The 18,699-nt window shown below is 41.9% G+C and overlaps 1 protein-coding gene across 1 annotated transcript in view; it reads right to left on the bottom strand.

The window, feature by feature from the left end:
* Window positions 1-18,699, bottom strand: part of nlk2 (nemo-like kinase, type 2) — a 54,437-nt gene that overhangs the window by 27,317 nt on the left and 8,421 nt on the right. The window contains exons 2-4 of the mRNA XM_006799283.3: window positions 12,760-12,889; window positions 12,592-12,647; window positions 6,470-6,576 (exon numbers count right to left, since the gene is read on the bottom strand). Of these exons, the coding sequence (XP_006799346.2) occupies window positions 6,470-6,576; window positions 12,592-12,647; window positions 12,760-12,889 (293 nt within the window). The remainder of the gene's footprint in view (window positions 1-6,469; window positions 6,577-12,591; window positions 12,648-12,759; window positions 12,890-18,699) is intronic.

Here is an 18,699-nt window from a genome sequence, read left to right as displayed (position 1 = left end):
CAGCTGCATCTCAGAGCCCACATGTGATCATGCCCCCAAGCTACCCATCACCACCTCCTCAAGGCCGTGTCTACCTAAAGTGATCGTTGTTGGCACCTTTATGGTTCAACACTTGGCGACCATATCTTTTGCTATCCTAAGAGCCGGTATGAGGGATATTACTCCGACCTCTCTTCAGCCGTTGAAACTCACCACAGCGTCTCTTCAATGTCGGCACTAATGACTTGAAACAATGTCAGTCAGAGCCCCTTAAACAAGACTTTATGCACCTTGTGGAAAGTCTGCAGAACACCAGAAAGCAATCCATTAACTGTGGTCCGCTGCTGCCCCCATTATGGTGACGTAAAGTTCAACAGTCTGGGTCAGCTACACATTGAACTTTTTAAACAAGATCACCTTCATCCAGAACCACTGAGGTTCAAGTACAAAATTAATCCATCACTCATGTAGGAGCCCTAAAGCATGAGGGAAAATCTCGCTATCTGCGACTCCGTCACTAGAACTGATATTTTCTTGCCATCACTACTAAACTGCATAACCACTATTATACTGCTACTTCACCTGTTTTCTCAGTTCTAAAGTATTCATCTTTACCAATTCCATTGATTAGAACGCATAAATTAAAAAAAAAAAAAAAGTCTTTGCCAGTATTTGTACAACCAGACTCCGTAATCTAATTACTATGCGCTGTAAGCCTCTTCCTCTTAAGCCTGTCTCTCCTGCAATTATTACCCCCTTTAACAGTACATCCTTATCTAACAAATCATTTCTACAATTTTGTCATCCCTTAAAAATTAGACATTTTCAAACCAGGCAACTGTTGCCTGTTACCCCTCAAAACTTTGTCCACCAAGTTACAAGTTCTTGAACCCCCTGAGGTGCTCAGGCTGTGGTGGGGGGAATAGCACCATTTAGATAATTATAAGAATTATCTATATTGTGTGCAGTTTAATCGTGGTTATTTTAATTCCTTTGAATTACTATCTTGTAAAATTCGATGTGAATATCCAGGTTGCTATATTGTAATTTATCGACCTCCAGATCCTGCAATAATTTCTTGAATTAATGAATTCCCTAATCTCCTCTCATCTGTTACTGTTAATTTAGATAAAATCAATTTGGTGGGTGACTTTAATTTACATATTGATGATCCCTCTAACTGCACTTTGACAAAATTTCTTAACATTGCAAAGGCATTTAATTTAGTGTAACATGTTACCGGCCCACACATAATGGTGGCCACACACCGGATTTAGTTTTTACTCTCGGCTTATCTAAAATCTTTTTTGTCTAATCTACTACTGATCACTAGGGGTGGGTTTTGATTATCGATTTATCGATTAAAATTGATTCTAGCTTGCATAACGTGATATCGATTCATTAAAATCCTGAATCGATTTTTAAATATAAATTTATTTTGCCCGAAACACCAGAATCTCAGGTTAAACCTCACAAAATTTCAACAACCACCAAACAGCTAAAACAGTAAATGAGAGCAGGTACACAGATTCTGCACAAAGATGTAAACACAAAACGCGGAGATGTGGCTTTCTCACCCAACGGCACGGACACTGTCCGAAAGCCGACAGCTCACTGATTCTGATCCGTCAGCAGGTCCGCGCTTTTTGTTTACGCCCCTTTTGCACTAGATTCAGAAGCTGCAGGTTTTTATCTCTCTCCAAACAATATTGACTGAACCAGCAACAAGATCCAAACTACACTTCACATTTTGCATCACATAAACATCGTCACGAATGCCCTCTTAGTTTGCTGTTTTGCTTCCACCACGATAAAAATCACTCTTCATGCAGAGCTCGCGGTCTCTCTCTCTCTCTGTACTTCAAGAACAGGTTCCCATCCAAAAATCTTTTTTCTGCATTATTCACTTGCTTATTACGCGCAAGTCAACCGTTGTTTACGGCGCTGTCAGCCGCTGTTTCTTTTCCCTTTTACTTACTTCCGAAAAGAAAGCCTCATTTCTGCTGTTCAATAGGCTACTGAACAAATTTAAACTTTTTAAAATTATGCAAAATTGCAAAACGCTTAGCTGCGTCTCTAATAAAACCTCTGTAACTTTGCTCTGCTTCACTTCAGCAGCATCAGGTAATGTTGATATTTTGATTAATGACTTTCTTTCATTTTTAATCTACTGCAGAACATTTTTAAGGTTATCTGCTATAAAAGTTGCCTTCGTGTTTTTCTGTGTTTTATCCTCAGTTTGACACAAAGGCATCTGCTGTGATGCTAACACTTTTGATAAAGTCTTGCAAGTGTCAGCTTTCTTTTTATAGATATAAAAATATGGAAATGTACTGATATGTGATCAAAATTATAATATTTCGGACTGAGGCAAAATTTCCCAGATTAAAATCGAATCAAACCGAATCGTGGATCGAAATCGATTCGGGACCTTGTGAATCTGAATCGAATCGATTCTAGAAATCAGTGACATTACCCAGCCCTACTGATCACAAGCATGTAAACTTAGACACAGTTCTGCATCTAGTGTTGTCTTCCCAGAGAAAAACTGCTCATATTCAGAAGATGCAACTGCTACCATCATCACCCATCCATCCATCCATCTTCTTCCACTTTATCCGGGGCCGGGTCGCGGGGGCAGCAGCCTAAGCAGAGAAGCCCAGACCTCCCTCTCCCCAGCCACCTCCTCTAGCTCATGCGGGGGAACACCAAGGCGTTCCCAGGCCAGCCCGAGAGATATAATCTCTCCAGCGTGTCTTGGGTCTACCCCAGGGCCTCCTCCCTATCATCATCACCCTGACCCAAAATTACATACCAAGCCCCAAAAAAATGACTGAAGGTGTATTGAGTGTGAGAGCAGCTGACCTGAGAGATAGGATCATGGCGAACCTGGAAAACCTGACCCTTGATGGCCAATTACCAAGACTATATTAAATACCCTCTGAAGGTCTACTAGAAGATGTGAATGCAGCATTACAGAAAATCCCTAAAATGACCATTACCAAAACGAATCAGCAGATCTACACCACGACAACAGTGATCACTTTTTTGTTTGGCTATAAGATGAACAGCCACAAGGATCACCATCCCCTATGGAGAAGGAGACTAGGGGCGAAGATCAATGTAGTGCAGAGGGAAGTTAGCAAAACTATTGGAGCTGCAGTTATGACTCGATGCCCCACACATGGATCCTGGAATGCCTAGAATTATACAATATCAGGAATTCAATGGGGATGTAGCGAACAACACTAGAGGCCAACCCATGGAACATGTCAACATCAGGTGTAGGAGCTGCCAAGGAGATGATCTGTCCCAACTGCTGTTCTACATAGGCAAGACCCCTTAGTAAGATCATTGACAAGACCTACAAGCTACAGACACTGACTATGGAACTGAGCAATCATCAGCCACCTGCTCCAAATGAATGACATCAAGCTGCATCCCAGGAGTAAACAAGACAAAAGGAGGTGTCCAAATTCATCCGCTGCATCCTCCTGAGGCTGCATTTGTAGACCGACTACCTCACAGTGACGCTCCAAGGCTGTCCAAATTTGTAGACTCCTCCGAATGCAGCCGACAAGCGCGTCCTCCTTTTCCCCAAATTTGAAGGATGGGTCGGGTGTACCCTTTGTGGCCCACCATATCCCAGAATTCATAGCGTGGCCCAGCCAATTCCAGTTTCTAACAATGGCGGCTGCTACTAAGTTTTAATATTACTCTTATTACTCTTTCTGGGTCACAAATTAAACTTTTAAGATATTTCAGGCAAGAATGTAGCTGTGCAAACTTCAAATATCTGCTGGGTTTATCAAGACATCACATATTTGCAAAAGTGATCTGACATTTTCGGGGACGTCTGTTACCCAGCAGCTTGATAGCTAGCCGGGGCAATAACAGCGAACTCCCCTCACAACCCACCCGTGGTCTTTCGCTACTCAGGTTAAACATGATATATAAGTCACTTAGATAACTTAATAGTGTTATTGTTTGGCTTTTTCAGTGTTTTACTTGTTCATGAGTAAATCGGTTTGGCTGAGATTAAAGTTATAGTTTTCACACAGCTAAATAAACGCCAAACAGAGAACTGATTAAACAGAAGTGTGAGATGATCGAGAATTTATGCCAGTGTCCTGTTATATTATAGACAGAAAGGAGCAGAAAGCCAAGTTTATTAAACTCCACCGAGACAGCTGGTGATGCAAAACTGAAGGCTAGACCATCCAATTTCACAGCCGCTCACTTCCGGCCTAGCTGGCCTTTGGAGGACGACCGCGAAGGCCGGGTCCTCAGGAGGATGCAGCCTATGAATTTGGACACCCCTATAGATACACTGATTCATACCAGTAGGATCTACAGCAACGAAATTCTAATGCCGTTAGGACTGGGAAAAGTGTAGTCAGTTCTGACTACTATCCCCTTATTTGTTACAGAGAGAATTGTACTACCAGGAGGCAACATTGCAGACATCAAGGACAGCTACAAGTACCTAATCCCACAGGCAAATGGGAGCCATGAAGAGGCCGCTAGGAAATCTGCAACCTCCAAATACCTGCAGAAAGTAAAGCAAGTCCTGAGGAGTCAGCAGAATGGGAAGAACAAGATCCAGGGCAATTAACACCAATGTCCTGCCTTTGATCAGATACCCTGTTGGGAAAATAAGCTGACCAAAGGAGGAGATAGAAGCCAAGAAAAAAGACAAAAGAAAGTTTCTTACCATGCATGGAGCATTTTACTCCAAGTCCAGGACCCTGAGACTGTATGCTAAGTGGAAAGAAGGAGGCTGAGGCCTAGTGAATGTCACAACCACTATCCAGGACAAAACAACAAAGATCAAAAGATCGAAAGTCAGGTAGATGGGCAAAACTGCTCATGTGCTTAGGAAATACCTGAGCCAATATAAATCCGAGAAAGAAGAGGAAAATCATCATGGAGGTACACTAGTACTAGGCTAGTATACCTCGGGCAGATCAGATTTCTGGATGAAAAAGCTGGTCTGAAAGACAGCAGAGAGGCACTAATAATGGCAGCATAGGAATAAGCTAAGATCCTTAGGGACTTCCAGGTACAGAGAGACAAACTGCTGATGGGTAACCAGACACTCTAGCGGCGTACAAGCAGATTAATACAGCCATAGTGATAGATATAGCTACGCTGAGTGATAGCAACATCAGGAAAAAGGAACATGAGAAGCTCAAGAAGTACCAAGGGCTGAGAAGATGTGGAAGGTGAAGTGAACAGCTTCCCTGTGGTAATCTGAGCACTCGGTGTAGAGACACCCAAGTTGGATGAGTGGCTCTAGGTCATATTTTTCAGATCTCAGAAACAACACCTGAGACATCTGTCCAGAAGAGCACAGTCCTCGGAACAGGAAAGATACTGTGAAGTATATACGTGCATGCTCAAATATATACATACACTCAAATCTTTTAATACGTTCCACTGAAGGTTCTAAAATGTCTTAACTTTAACAGTCAAGGCATACCAACTTGTTCCTCTATATTGTATGTGGATTAGAGAAAATAAAAAATAAAGTCAAACTTGTGCACCCAGTTTTCTTTCTTTTTTTAAATTAAAAAAGATGTATAGTGTATATTCACTTTACCCTGCAAAAAACACAAAAGATGTTTACAGAAATCAATATCAGAATTCTCCATCCTCATGAGTGCATGTAAACATTTGACCACAACTGTCAAATTTAGAATGAGCTAATATTTTTTGTTAAAATTGTACATTTTCTGCAGTTTTGCATGTGATATTTTCCATGTTCCGTTGTGAATAAAATATAAATTTATAAGGTTTGTAAGTCATTGCATTTTATACAACATCTCAACTTTTTTGGAAATAGGTTTGTAGCTTTTATTGCAGTTTTTAAACAGATGGTAAATGTACTTTTTTCCCCAACTGTAAAATATCAATGTGAATATCCCCAGTACTCATTCTTAAGCTATGAGACCCAAAAAAGCTATAAAAAAAAAAATGGTAAACCCACCCCTATGTAATTTGAGTGCCTTAAACTCTTTAGGGTGTAAAGCTTTTCCTTTTGTTATGGAATTTCCTAGTGTAAACCCAATCCTCAAACTCCAAAAGTCTTTACCAACAAATCCTACTCACAAATTTATCACCAAGTGAAATATAGACAACCTTATATTTCATGAAATAACAAGGCCAAACTGTTTCCATTCATGACTAGACTTTGATAATTTTTCAGCCATGTAAAAACAGCTATAACGGTTAAAAATACAATATAAAGATTTCCCATATAAAAATCTTAAATTAAAACTGAAGGTCATTGAATTAGTCACATTTCATTACTAATTTAGTTTTCAAATCTGTTGTAGTCAAGAGATGCAGAATTCTGAAGAGTCCTGTATTATTGTTCAATCTTGAGTATATCTGTATAACTTCATCAGTACCAACGCTTGAGACCATTCTATGGGCTGAACTTGGATAAATGTAACCATAGAGATATCTGAAAGAAAAGAAGACCTACCTCGCAGAATCTGATAAAGAAAAACTTTGGCATGGTCTGAGCTCAGAGGCTGCGGTGATACAATGATCTTATGGAGGTCACTTTGCATCAGTTCAGTTACTACATAGCTGATCAAGAGTAATTAAGGTTAAAAGAAAAACAAATATGTGCAAGAACATAAACAGTAAATCTCAATGACAACCTGAGAAAGACAGTATAGTTATAACAAAGATGTGCTTTATTTTCTAAGATAGAGTTTAGGCATCAGCATCACTGCATTGTTTTCTTACCTTTCCAGTTATCTTATGTTAATCACTAGCAGCATTCTAGAAATGAAAATGTAAACTGGCATCTTCTTTCACATAAAGTATGGGTATTTGGAATGAAAAAGCATTACACAACAGATCATTGCAGAGTGTAAATACCTTCAGTTACCAAAACTTGATAAAATTCACTAAACTTAATTCACACTTGTTTTCTGCGTAGCCATAAGGCCTTACCATATTTCCATCTTGGGGAGATGGGCAAAAAGAATTCCCATGAATTCCAGAAATCAGAATAACCAAAAAAAAAAATAAATTTTTTAAAGGGGGTTACCACAGGTATTTTGATTTAGTAGATTTTTACGCTGGATACCTTTCCTGGTGCAAGCCTCCTAGGAATTGTGTCTCCTCCTAATTTCAAACGTACAAGTTGATTGATGATGATGTATCCTGTAACACAGCTTTACAGAGTCTTTTAACGTTAGGGAACATGTTAATGGCCCCACACATACAGGGTCAGACACTGGTTTAAATATAAATAAGATGCAGAAAATTATTATGAAGAAAGGGATGCTTAAGAAGTACTGCAAGCTGCCCATAACTCAGGCCTTAGAACCTGCCAAACAAAGACTCACAGGCTTTGGCCTGCTGCTGGCAAGGTATACTATCTCTTCAAGGTGCATTTGAAGTGGTATACCAGAGAGCTAGAAGCCAGGAGAATAAACCAGCTGTACTCCATGGAGTGGAGTACAGCTGGTATACTCCACTCCATGAAGTACAGCTGGTATACTCCACTCCATCCAAGGTGTATTCTCAGTAGCAGGGTAACAATATGAGAACAGCCCCACTGAGGCTGGAAACAGTACCTCTGAAAATGCATGTGGGAGAAAGACGTAACCCATATCAACAATGCTCAGAGGCTGGTGGAGCCAAGAGTGGCAGTGGCAGACGTCATAGAAAGGGCCTCTGAGCATCTGGCAACATAAATTAAGCAGCTGCAAATGGGCGAAATGCACTCAGAATGGCTAACTGAAGCCTGGACAAACCTGATGCCCAAGCATCCCCAGAAGGCACCGGTCTAGTACAACTATCAGCCAATAACCTGCCTCAGTACAACATGGAAGCAACTGTCAGGCATCGTAGCGGCTAAGATGAACAGGCACATAGTTCAATACATGAGTGGGGCACAGAATGGAACTGGCAGGAACATCAGAGGGGTAAAACAACAGCTACTGGTAGATGGAGCAGTCACTCAAGACTGTAAGACTAGACTGAACAATATGTGCACCCCCTGGACTCATTACAAGAAAGCCTATGATTCAATGCCCTACACATGGATCCCAGAATGCCTAGAAATATATAAGATCAACAAAACCCTAAGAACATTCATCAAGAAGTGGCAAACAACACAATAGCACAAGAGATAATCTGTCACCACTGCTGTTCTACATAGGCTTGAAACCCCTCAGTGCGATATTTGACAAGACTGGCTATGGATACTGATTAAGAAATTGAGCAATCATCAGCCACCTGCTCCACATGGATGACCTCAAGCTGCATGCCAGGAGTGAACAAGACATCGATTCACTGATCCATACCACTAGGATCTGCAGCAACGACATTCCAGTGTCATTAGGACTGGAGAAGTGTAGTCAGTGAAACAAAATGTAACAAAGAAAGGGATAGTAGTCAAAACTGAGGGGATTGTACTACCAGGAGGCAACATTGCAGACATCAAGGACAGCTACAAGTACCTAATCCCACAGGCAAATGGGAGCCATGAAGAGGCCGCTACAAAATCTGCAACCACCAAGTACCTGCAGAAAGTAAGACAAGTCCTGAGGAGTCAGCAGAATGGCAAGAACAAGATCCTGCCTTTGATCAGATACCCCAATTGGGAAAATAAGCTAGCCAAAGAAAGAGATAGAAGCCAAGGGCAAAGGCAAAAGAAAGCTCCTTACCATGCATGGAGCATTTTACCCCAAGTCCAGCACCCTGAGACTATATGCTAAGCGTGAGGAAGGAGGCTGAGGCTTAGTGAATGTCAGAACCACTATCCAGGATGAAACAACAAAGATCCATGAGTCAGGAAGATGGGCAAAACTGCTCATGTGAGTCAGTATCTGAGACAACAGAAACCCGAAAAAGAAGAGGAGCAAGAAGTGGGACCATCAAAGAAGGACAGGCCCCTGCACAGCATATGTACCACTGTAAAATAGAAAAAGTGGCTGATATCAAGTAACATCAATGCCTTGACAAAGCTGGACTGAAAGACAGCACAGAGGCACTAATAATGGCAGCACAGGAATAAGCTCTGAGCACAAGATCCACAGTGTTGGTGCTCTACCACACCAGGCAAGACACTAGGTGCAGGCAGCGCAAAAGAGACAATCCAGCACATAACAGCATGGTACAAGATGCTAGTACGTAGGGCATATATGCTGACATAGTATACAGGAATATCCGTGCTTAGTATGGCCTGGAAGTCCCAAAATCCAAATGGAATATGCCCCTGAGATTGGTTGAGAATGGGCAAGCTAAGATCCTGTGTGACTTTATGTGCCCGTTCGTTTTAGCCACTATGAGGACCAGCACTTTACATCTTGTGCTGAGGCTGGTTATTGACCAGTAGTTAGACAGGACCAGTCCCTTCTGGGGATCCATGAGATTCAGGACTGTCAGACCTTCAATTAGCCATTCTGGGTGTGTGCCATTATTAGCAGCTGGTTCATTTGTGGGGTTAACAGCTTATGGTGTACAGTTAGCTTCTTTAGCCTGTAGGCACTAATCATGTCAGGGCCCGGTGCAGTCCGACTCGTCATGATTTTTCTTTGCTCTTTTTCTGTAAGTGCTTTCTAACACTCAAACACTTTCATACTCCTATGAGAGCAACTTGCGGTTAGTATCTTGCCCAAAATAATTTGGCAGGCAGACTGGAGCAGATGGGAATCGAACCACCACCATCCATCCATCCATCCATTCGCTTCCGCTTATCCTTTTTCAGGGTCGCGGGGGGCGCTGGAGCCTATCCCAGCTGTCATAGGGCGAGAGGCAGGGTACACCCTGGACAGGTCGCCAGTCTGTCGCAGGGCTAACACACAGGGACAGACAACCATTCACACTCACATTCAATCGCACATTCACACCTAGTGGCAATTTAGATTATCCAATTAACCTATCCCCATAAGCTGCATGTCTTTGGACGGTGGGAGGAAGCCGAAGTCGAACCACCACCCTTCGAGTTAATATGCTCTTCCACTGCTGCTGTCTGCTCTTAGCTCCACTAGCCACTGAGCATTGCTGTTATGGATTGCATCCTCCTCTCATATGATCTTCCAGTATTGCTGCTTTTCCAGACTTGGTCGGGCTTTCCCCCTGCCACTGAGAATGCACCTTGGATGGTTTAGGGGAGTACAGCTGATTTTGTCTCTCTGGTATACCTCTTCAAGCGGCTTTCAAAGGCTGAGAGTCGTTACTTGGCATCTCAGTGACCACTGTGATTGTGATTCCCCTCTCGCCCTCTGGACGGTCATTATCCTTCAAACTCAGGTCTTCTACCAGAGCTTCAGAGTCCCCTACAGTTCCTTGCTGTTCCTAGGACTGCGCTATTGTAGACAGAGATCATGGATGTTGTTCCTGTAATTTGCTGGAGCCTCCCGCCCAGTGTAGGGGTCACTGCAATGAGTGCTCCAGTTTCCACTGGGACCACTGTTTCCTTCACATCAAGTCCTTCCCTCAACCTTTAGTACTTTGAGCTTCTCGTATTCCCTGTTCCCGATGTTACCATTATTCGGTATAGCTACATCTATCACTATGGCCATCTTCTTCTGCTTTTCCACCACTACTATATCTGGTTAGTTAACCATCACCAGTTTTTCTGTCCATACCTGGCATAAAGGTTGATGTCATCTATGCAGCGGAGCTACCTGGTGACTGGTGGATTGTGTAGTTGGTATCCATAGCCAGTCTTGTCAGTGATCTCACTGAGGGGCTTCAAGCCTATGCAGAACAGCAATAGGGACAGAGCATCTCCTTTGTAAATCCCGCACTTAATGTTGACTTGTGCCACTGGCTTGAAGTTGGCCTCTAGTGTTTGCCACATCCCCATTGAATTCCTGACAAAGGCTCTTATGGCCCTGTTGATTTTATATAGTTCCGTGATTCATTTGTCGGGCGTTGAGTCATAGGCTTTCTTGTAAAATATCCAACTGTGGGGATCTGGACAGACTGGGCTTCAGTTAGCCAATCCACATATCTCATCTACTAGCAGCTGGTCCATTAGTGCTGTCAGATGCTCATGGAGTGCAGTCAGCTTCTTCAGCCAGTATGTGTGAATCATGTCAGGACCAGGTACTGTTCATATCTACATACTGGAGACCCTTTCCTGTGATGACTACCGGACCCTGTTCAGGGAGATTGCTGTGGTCGGCTTTAAGATTTACTATCAACTGAGCCTTATTGTTATGGGTTGCATCCTTCTCCCATATGCTCTTCCAGTCTTGCTCCGTCTCCACTCTTGGTGGGCCTGTTCTCACATTGTTACACTGCCACTTGGATGGTTCAGTACAGTACAGCTGGTTTATTCTCCTGCCTTCTGTTTCTCTGGTATACCTCTACTTGGCAGTATCCAAGACAGCCTGCTGTACTTCTTAGGCACCCCTTTCTTTACAGGCTCTGTGCTACCTTATTCTTGGCTTCTAGTCACCTTCTCCACGGAGAGTAATGCTCCTTGTAACTGTTCATTTTATAGCCAAGAAGCTCTGTGATCACTGCAGCTGTGGTGCAGATCAGCTGATTCAGTGATGGTTGCAGTAGGGAGTGTGCTACATTCACACCTTCTACTAGACCTACAGAGGGTATCTCACGTAGTCTTGGCAATCAGCCATGGAGGGTCCAGGTTTCCAGTTTAGCCATGATGCTATCTATCAGGCCAGCACTCAATACACCCTCAGTCATACTTTGTTTTATTTAATGGTAAATGGACTGGTTCTTATAGAGCACTTCTCTACTATGAGCAATCAAAGTGCTTTTTATAACTTTTCACAACTTGTCTCATTCACCCATTTACATTTTTTTCTTTGCTCTTTTTCTGCAAGTGCTTTCTAACACTCACACGCATTCATACTCTTATGGGTGCATAAAAGAGCAATTTGGGATTAGTATCTGTCAATGGAAAATTGTACTTAGTAGTCAGTATAATCTTTTAATGATATAAGTTTGCATATGGTAGAATACTGCATGTAATCACTTGTGTTTAGAAGTATATAGTTGGTGGCATATTGAAGGAATGTCTCATCCTAGGAAGTCTGTAACATTCCAGGGTGTTCTGGCGTTCACCCCCACATCCTAGGAGCATGGGAAAAGGTCGTACCTTGTTTTACGGTAGGATTAACGTAGCTATGCCAGTTTTAGTCTAAGTGTCTTTTGTTTAGATGAACTGTTGGACTTTCCAGACCAGCAGGTCAAGGGAAGTCGTTTATGAGGTCACACTCTGACACACACACACTGAAGTATAAATAAAGAGTCAGTCTCTCATTTGCGAATCTTGGAGCCTCACTCTTGGTGTGAGCTCAGGAGGCTGCCCTTGCTAGCAAGAAAATCTGTGTGTTTCTCCTCTCTGATTCTCTGCTGAAGAAGTGTTTTAGAATATATCTCTTAACAGTATCTTGCCCAAAATAATTTGGCAGGCAGACATGGATCGAACCACCAACCTTCCGGTTAGTAAGTGACCTGCCCTACCTGAGCTACAGCCACCCCCAATGTGACCTAAAGAAAATTTCTTATGCAATTCTCCGCAATTTCATACACTTGATTTTAAAATAATTCCTGTAGGCCCTGCATCTTGTTATAATCTTTGAATAAATCAATAGTAAAGGATACATTTCTTCAAAGTAGTCAATGTGTGGAGGTTGTAGTATATCCAGCGCAGAGAGCACCTGAGAACAGAGATAAAGCTGTGGTCTGTTTTCAGGCTGAATGCAATCATGCAGGCAAACATTTCTTTTTCCTTTCTAGAGGAAACTATAAGCTCCATTGTCATGTACTTACATTCTCATGTTTGAAGAAGCACAGCATCTTCAGCTCACGAAATACCCTCTTACAAGAAACAAGGTTTTGGAAGACATTAGGCATCTTTTTGAGAGCAACTCGCTTTCCGTCTCTGGGGTCTGTCACTGACCTGGGTGAATATGAAAAAGAAATTCACAAAAATTATAACATTGGATGAAAAGTTAGATAAATAGATCAGCAGAACAAATCATGTCATGGATTGGAGTAAGTTATAAAAATATTTCAGTATTTTTTCATCACATTTTTGAGATTTGGTTTGTTTTTGTTTTTTAAAGGACTATTTCCCACAACCAACTTTAAGCATCACTATTATCAAATCTCAAAAAGTGCATTTTGTGTATACATGCAAGGGTTATATCATCTGAGACAAGTGGCTGGTCAAAACAAGTTACACTATATGAAAGGCGTCCTTTTAATCTAAATTTACGACCACCATCTTCCAGGCTCATCTTCCACTTGTAATTTCTGCAGTCAAACTAACTTTTTAATGTAGTTTTTTTTTTTAACAACAAAGAATTAATGGGCAGCACGGTTGCACAGTGATTAGCACTGTTGCCTCACAGCAAGAAGGTCCTGAGTTTGATTCCACCACCTGCCTGAGGGCTTTGCATGTTCTCCCCATGCTGGTGTAGGTTCTCTCTATGCGGGTGTGAATGTGAATGGTTGTCTGTCTCTATGTGTTAGTCCTGCGACAGACTGGCGACCTGTACAGTGTACCCTGCCTCTTACCCTATGGTAGCTGGGTTAGGCTCCAGACCCGGGGCACTGACAAGGATAAGCGGGAGAGAATGGATGGATGGAACAAAGAATGACGCTGATGTGAAAGGAGTGGCCAGAGACAAGATTAGGAGAAATTCCAGACAACGAGAGAACTTGGCAAAAGTGTGAAAGAAACCATGACATGTTGGGATGTGGCCGGATTCGGTGATGAAGAGAGGGTCTGAAGGTAATGCGTGCTGGGATTTTCTAAGGTAGAGGAAATGGGTCAGCAAGTCAAAGTGGCTTAAAGGCAAGATTATTTTGAATTAAAATATCGAAAGGGGGCTGCCCAATTGGTTGGTTTTCCTCTGTTTGAGGAGAAGATGAGCCAGTCTTCAAAGACTGGGTGGAAGTCGCTTAAGTAGGGATGACAATCTCCTTGAAGAAGAGGTCAATTCTGAATAGCACAGGAACTTGAAGAAGGCTAAAAGGTTAAAATGGGAGCCTGATGTTAGAGACCTTTGATGAGAACAGAAGAACTGCAGAACTTTGAAGGCACTTGTGATGTCGGCTTTTGAAAGACATGCACCTCTGCATTTTAACAAGGGAAATGGCATGGTTCACTGTTGAGCATTTAAGAGAAAAATCGGAGAATAAGGCAATTTATGTTCGGAATAAGACTACCTTGAGTTGCAGACAAATCTATGATGATGTGCTTTTTCCCTGAATGCTCAGTGATGCCCAGTGGGCTAATACAAAAAAGGGGGAAAGGCGTTATAGTCCAATTATGAAACCCTCCCAGACTTCTTTGGCGAGCAGGTTGTCAACAGCATCTGGGTCTTTGAGAGCTGACTAGAGATTTTTACAGGTACAAGAGACTGATGGCTGGGTGACAATCCTGGGTGAAAACCTGAAAAATCTTTTACTAAAAAGTTGACAAAATCTGGGTTAGGGTGATTTACTAAGGCTTCTTTTAATGCTAGTCATTTCTTGCGGTGGTTGTGGGGGCATGCTGGGTGGGAAAGGCCGCCGCCACAAGAAGGAAGGAGAAGGAGTGGAGATAGTGGCACTGAGACATGAAGCAAAAGGAATCGCTGTAATTGTTGCAAATAGTGCGGCCACCTAGCTGCATAATGGGTCTGTCCTTGTGTACCATATGGCAAAGGCATGCAAGGAATAGATGCTGTAGGTTTAGAAATTTCTGGTGTGGAGGCTGAAGCCAACTAGGTAAGAGCAGATGTACCGTGTATGGGCTGTGAAGTATTTTGATTGCAGCAATGATTTGTTGCCGAAGGTGAGTGGATATTGGGGAAGGTTTTGGAGCTGGTGGGTTAGGAGGAGGAATTGCTGAGGCCAGCAAAACTGAATAATATTAGAGTGGAAGAGAAAAGAAGGGGCCTGGGCTATAAAACTTGGCCATGTGCTGCTCCGACAAGGAGGAAGAAAAGGTTCTGGGTTAGAAGCATGAATAGTTGAATACCCAGTTGCATGAATTTTAGCTAAAGTATTGTAAAGAGAAGCCGAGGTGAGTGGAACTGGCAACCCGGTGCCATGAAGATTTGCTGAGGTGACTTGCAAAGGAGGGATGGAAGACCGCAGAACTGGCAACCCAGTGCCTAGCGTGGAGAAGCACTAAATAGGAGCTGAAGACAGAACTGGTATTTCCCTTCCGGGAACATGCGAAATGGTGGCTGGATGTGGCTTTTGCTGGCTGATGGGTGGGAGTGCAAGATGCGGAAAGCTTCACTGTTGGAGGCGTTGTCTTCATTTATGCCCAAAAGTGGATTATTTATGTTTGTTGTATCGATGTTGGAGCATTGAGAAGTTAAAAAGAATTGTAATAAGCTTTGTCTTCTTGTCGGACCAGTGAAATTGAATACCTTTCTCTTTTAAACTTATTTAAGACAGGCTACAGTCCAGTCTGAAATCTGGGGGGAGGACGTCTTCGGGAGACCCTTCTGGGGTGTGGAAACAGCCGCATATCTTTGGAGTTAGGCTTTGTGATGAATCAGATTTTTGGGAAGCTCTACAGGGCTGGAGCACCATCTTAGAGTGATAAAGAGTGGAGCTGCGCCGTGAAGTTTTGCTGGTGGTTGATCTTCCTATAATCGAAGTTGGGAGGTTATGATTTCACAGGGATAGCGAGCGACCAGAGTTGCTGTATTGCTAAATGGAGCGGAGAGAGGAATTCTGAGGTTTGGATATAGTAGACTGGATTGCCAAGTGGCAAGAATGACTACTGGAAGGTTCCCTATGCAGCGAGCGGCGATCAGTCTCTCTGTGGTGGCTCCACTATGACATTTAGAAATGGGAGTTTGGGATTCCTGGACTGCTTGAAAGATATCTGATAAAGAAGGACTGAGATCTTAGTCTGATGGGGTGAGGGACAAGAAATTCATGATGACCAGCTGAACAGGTGAGTAGGATCTATGCTCTTAGAAACGCTTTTAGAGTTGTTTGACATCGTATAGTGTTCGCATGAAAATGAGAACAGCGGGTATTAGTGAAGGGGGGATATATATATATATATACACACACATACACACATATATACATACACACATATATACATACATACATACACACACACACACACACACACACTGAAGACTAAAAGGGGCGTGAATGAAGAGTGAGTGAAATTCAGATAAAATATCTCCACTTATAGAAAAAGCATATAATTTAGTTGACACTCAATCCTTAGTTGTGCTGCAATAAACCTAGGTTCCTGGGAGACTTCCCATGATGCACTGATTGCTTCTGTTTCACTCACTGTTTGGTTACACACTTCTCTGCATTTAATCATTAGTTATCATTAATCTCTGGCTCTCTTCCATAGCATATCTTTGTCCTGTCTCCCTTCCTATAGCACCAACCGGTCATGGTAGATGGCTGCCCCTGACTCAGCCTGGTTCTGCCAGAGGTTTCTTCAGGTTAAAACTGAATTTAACTGAAATTGAGGAATAATAATAATAATAATAATAATAATAATAATAATAATAATAATAATAATAATGGATTGCATTTATATAGCGCTTTTCGAGACCCTCAAAGCGCTTTATAATTAATAAACTATTTATAACTTTATAAACTATTCATTCACTCTCACACACTGGTGGAGGCAAGCTATAGTTGTAGCCACAGCTACCCCGAGGCAGACTGACAGAAGCGAGGCTGCTATATCGCGCCATCGGCCCCTCTGGCAATCACCAGTAGGCGGTAGGTGAAGTGTCTTGCCCAAGGACACAACGACCAAGACAGACAGAGCTAGGGATCGAACCGGCAACCTTCCGGTTACAAGACGAGCTTCCCAACCCCCTGAGCCACGGTCACCCCACAAATGAAAGCATTCACAGTCTAACAGTATGCTAAAAAAAACAAAACAAAAAAACCAAAACAGTTATGAGCCATAAATATGAACCAGCACATGGGACGCTGCACCAACCGATTTCTTTCTAGACTTTAGTACAGTGAGTACAAAAGAGGCATGTGTTCTTATGCCAAAAGGAATCATCTCAAGCCGATGAAACAATGAAGAAAAATAAATAAATAAAATTTTAAAAAAAAGACACTTCTGTGATCCAGTCATGTCCGCATGCTCAACTTGCAAGGACTTTGACAAACCTATCCATCATAGATATTACACTATTGCAGAGAGCGCCAGGGAGAGAAAACTGTCTGGGTAAAACTTTTCCCTTGGTGGATTGGGCCATTGCACTACCTCCCCCTACTCACTCATTTTGATGGAAGAGGAGACAAAGAGTGGATATAACACAGTATGGGCTATGGCTATACAACCTTTGCTAACAAGGATCAGTGGAGGAGGCAGCCCACACTTCTTTCAGCAGTGCACAGAGTACACACATACACACACAATGCCTCAAGACTATTGTGTGCAGATAAGTTTTAGTATAATGACTTTTGCTACACTTAAGTCTAGCTACCAACAGTCCATCAGTAATCCAGTAAAACCGATCCAGAAACAGACTTTTAGAAATAATGATTTCCAAAAACACACCTTCTGTAATTTATTGCATTACCTTTTTTCAGAAGCACCACTTAGAAATATTTAAAGGAGCTATGTGTGAATGTTATAACGTTGTTGTCTTTGCCAGCAGCTGTTGTACATTTAAATTGTGCATTTTAGCATTTTACTGGGCCATTCATTGTGGTGCCACTTGACTCTCCATAACATAACTAAGTACATAATAGTATAATAATAGTATATGTAGAGCAGAGCATCTAGTAATCGAAAGATTTGTGTTGCAATCCCTGGCTACTCCAGTCTGCATGCCAAATACCCTCGGGCAAGATACTAACCCCAAGTTGCTCTCTAGTCCATATACCATTTAATTGAGTTTGTGTCGAAAATTATTATCAGAATAATCAGAGTTTTTCCTTAGCAGAGGTAGCCAAAATCAAAGTACTGCAATGCACAGCATGCCTAACATTCATAGTTACTTATGATTGGCTAGGGAAGTAGCTCTAAATTTCTTTTAAATTGTTAATGCAATCAATTAGAAAATTTTCAATTAGAAAAACCCTCTCGATTTAAGCAAACTCAGAACTTCCAATATGCTTACTCACTGACTTGACCTCTGGTCAGTTTAACAAAAATATATTGTTTTTCTATTTGCTACTATTGTTATTTTTATAGAATTCTTATATCCAATCCAATTTTATTTATAAAGCACTTTAAAATACCCAGCACAGGAACAAAGTGCTGTACAGAAAATAAGTTAAAACAATAGAATAACAGAAGACAGCAAAATAAATAAATAAAACACATAAAACATAAAATTAAAACAGCCCTATATTAAAACAAAAACAAGATAAAACAGCATCGAATCACCTAAAAACAACTGAAATAAAAATAAAAATAAAAACCAACATCTCACGTGGCGTCAAAGGCCAGGGTAAAGAGGTGGGTTTTCAAGAGTGACTTAAAAACAGATAAAGAACTGGCCTGTCTGATCTCTAAAGGAAGCTCGTTCCACAGTTTTGGAGCTGCTACAGCAAAAGCACGATCTCCTCTAAGTTTACACCCAGTCCTGGGTATCTTCAGGAGCAGCTGATCAGCTGATCTGAGAGAGCGGGTGGGTGTATAAGGCTGTAGCAGCTCAGAGAGATAAGATGGGGCTAGGCCATGGAGAGCTTTAAAAGTAAATAAAATAATTTTAAAATGAATCCTAAAAGAAATGGGCAGCCAGTGAAGTGAAG

Source organism: Neolamprologus brichardi, chromosome 1, assembly GCF_056152115.1.
Source record: "Neolamprologus brichardi isolate AB-2024 chromosome 1, ASM5615211v1, whole genome shotgun sequence".
Classification (NCBI taxonomy): domain Eukaryota; kingdom Metazoa; phylum Chordata; class Actinopteri; order Cichliformes; family Cichlidae; genus Neolamprologus; species Neolamprologus brichardi.
Note: the sequence above shows the minus strand (reverse complement) of the source record. Positions and strands in the feature narration are given on the sequence as shown.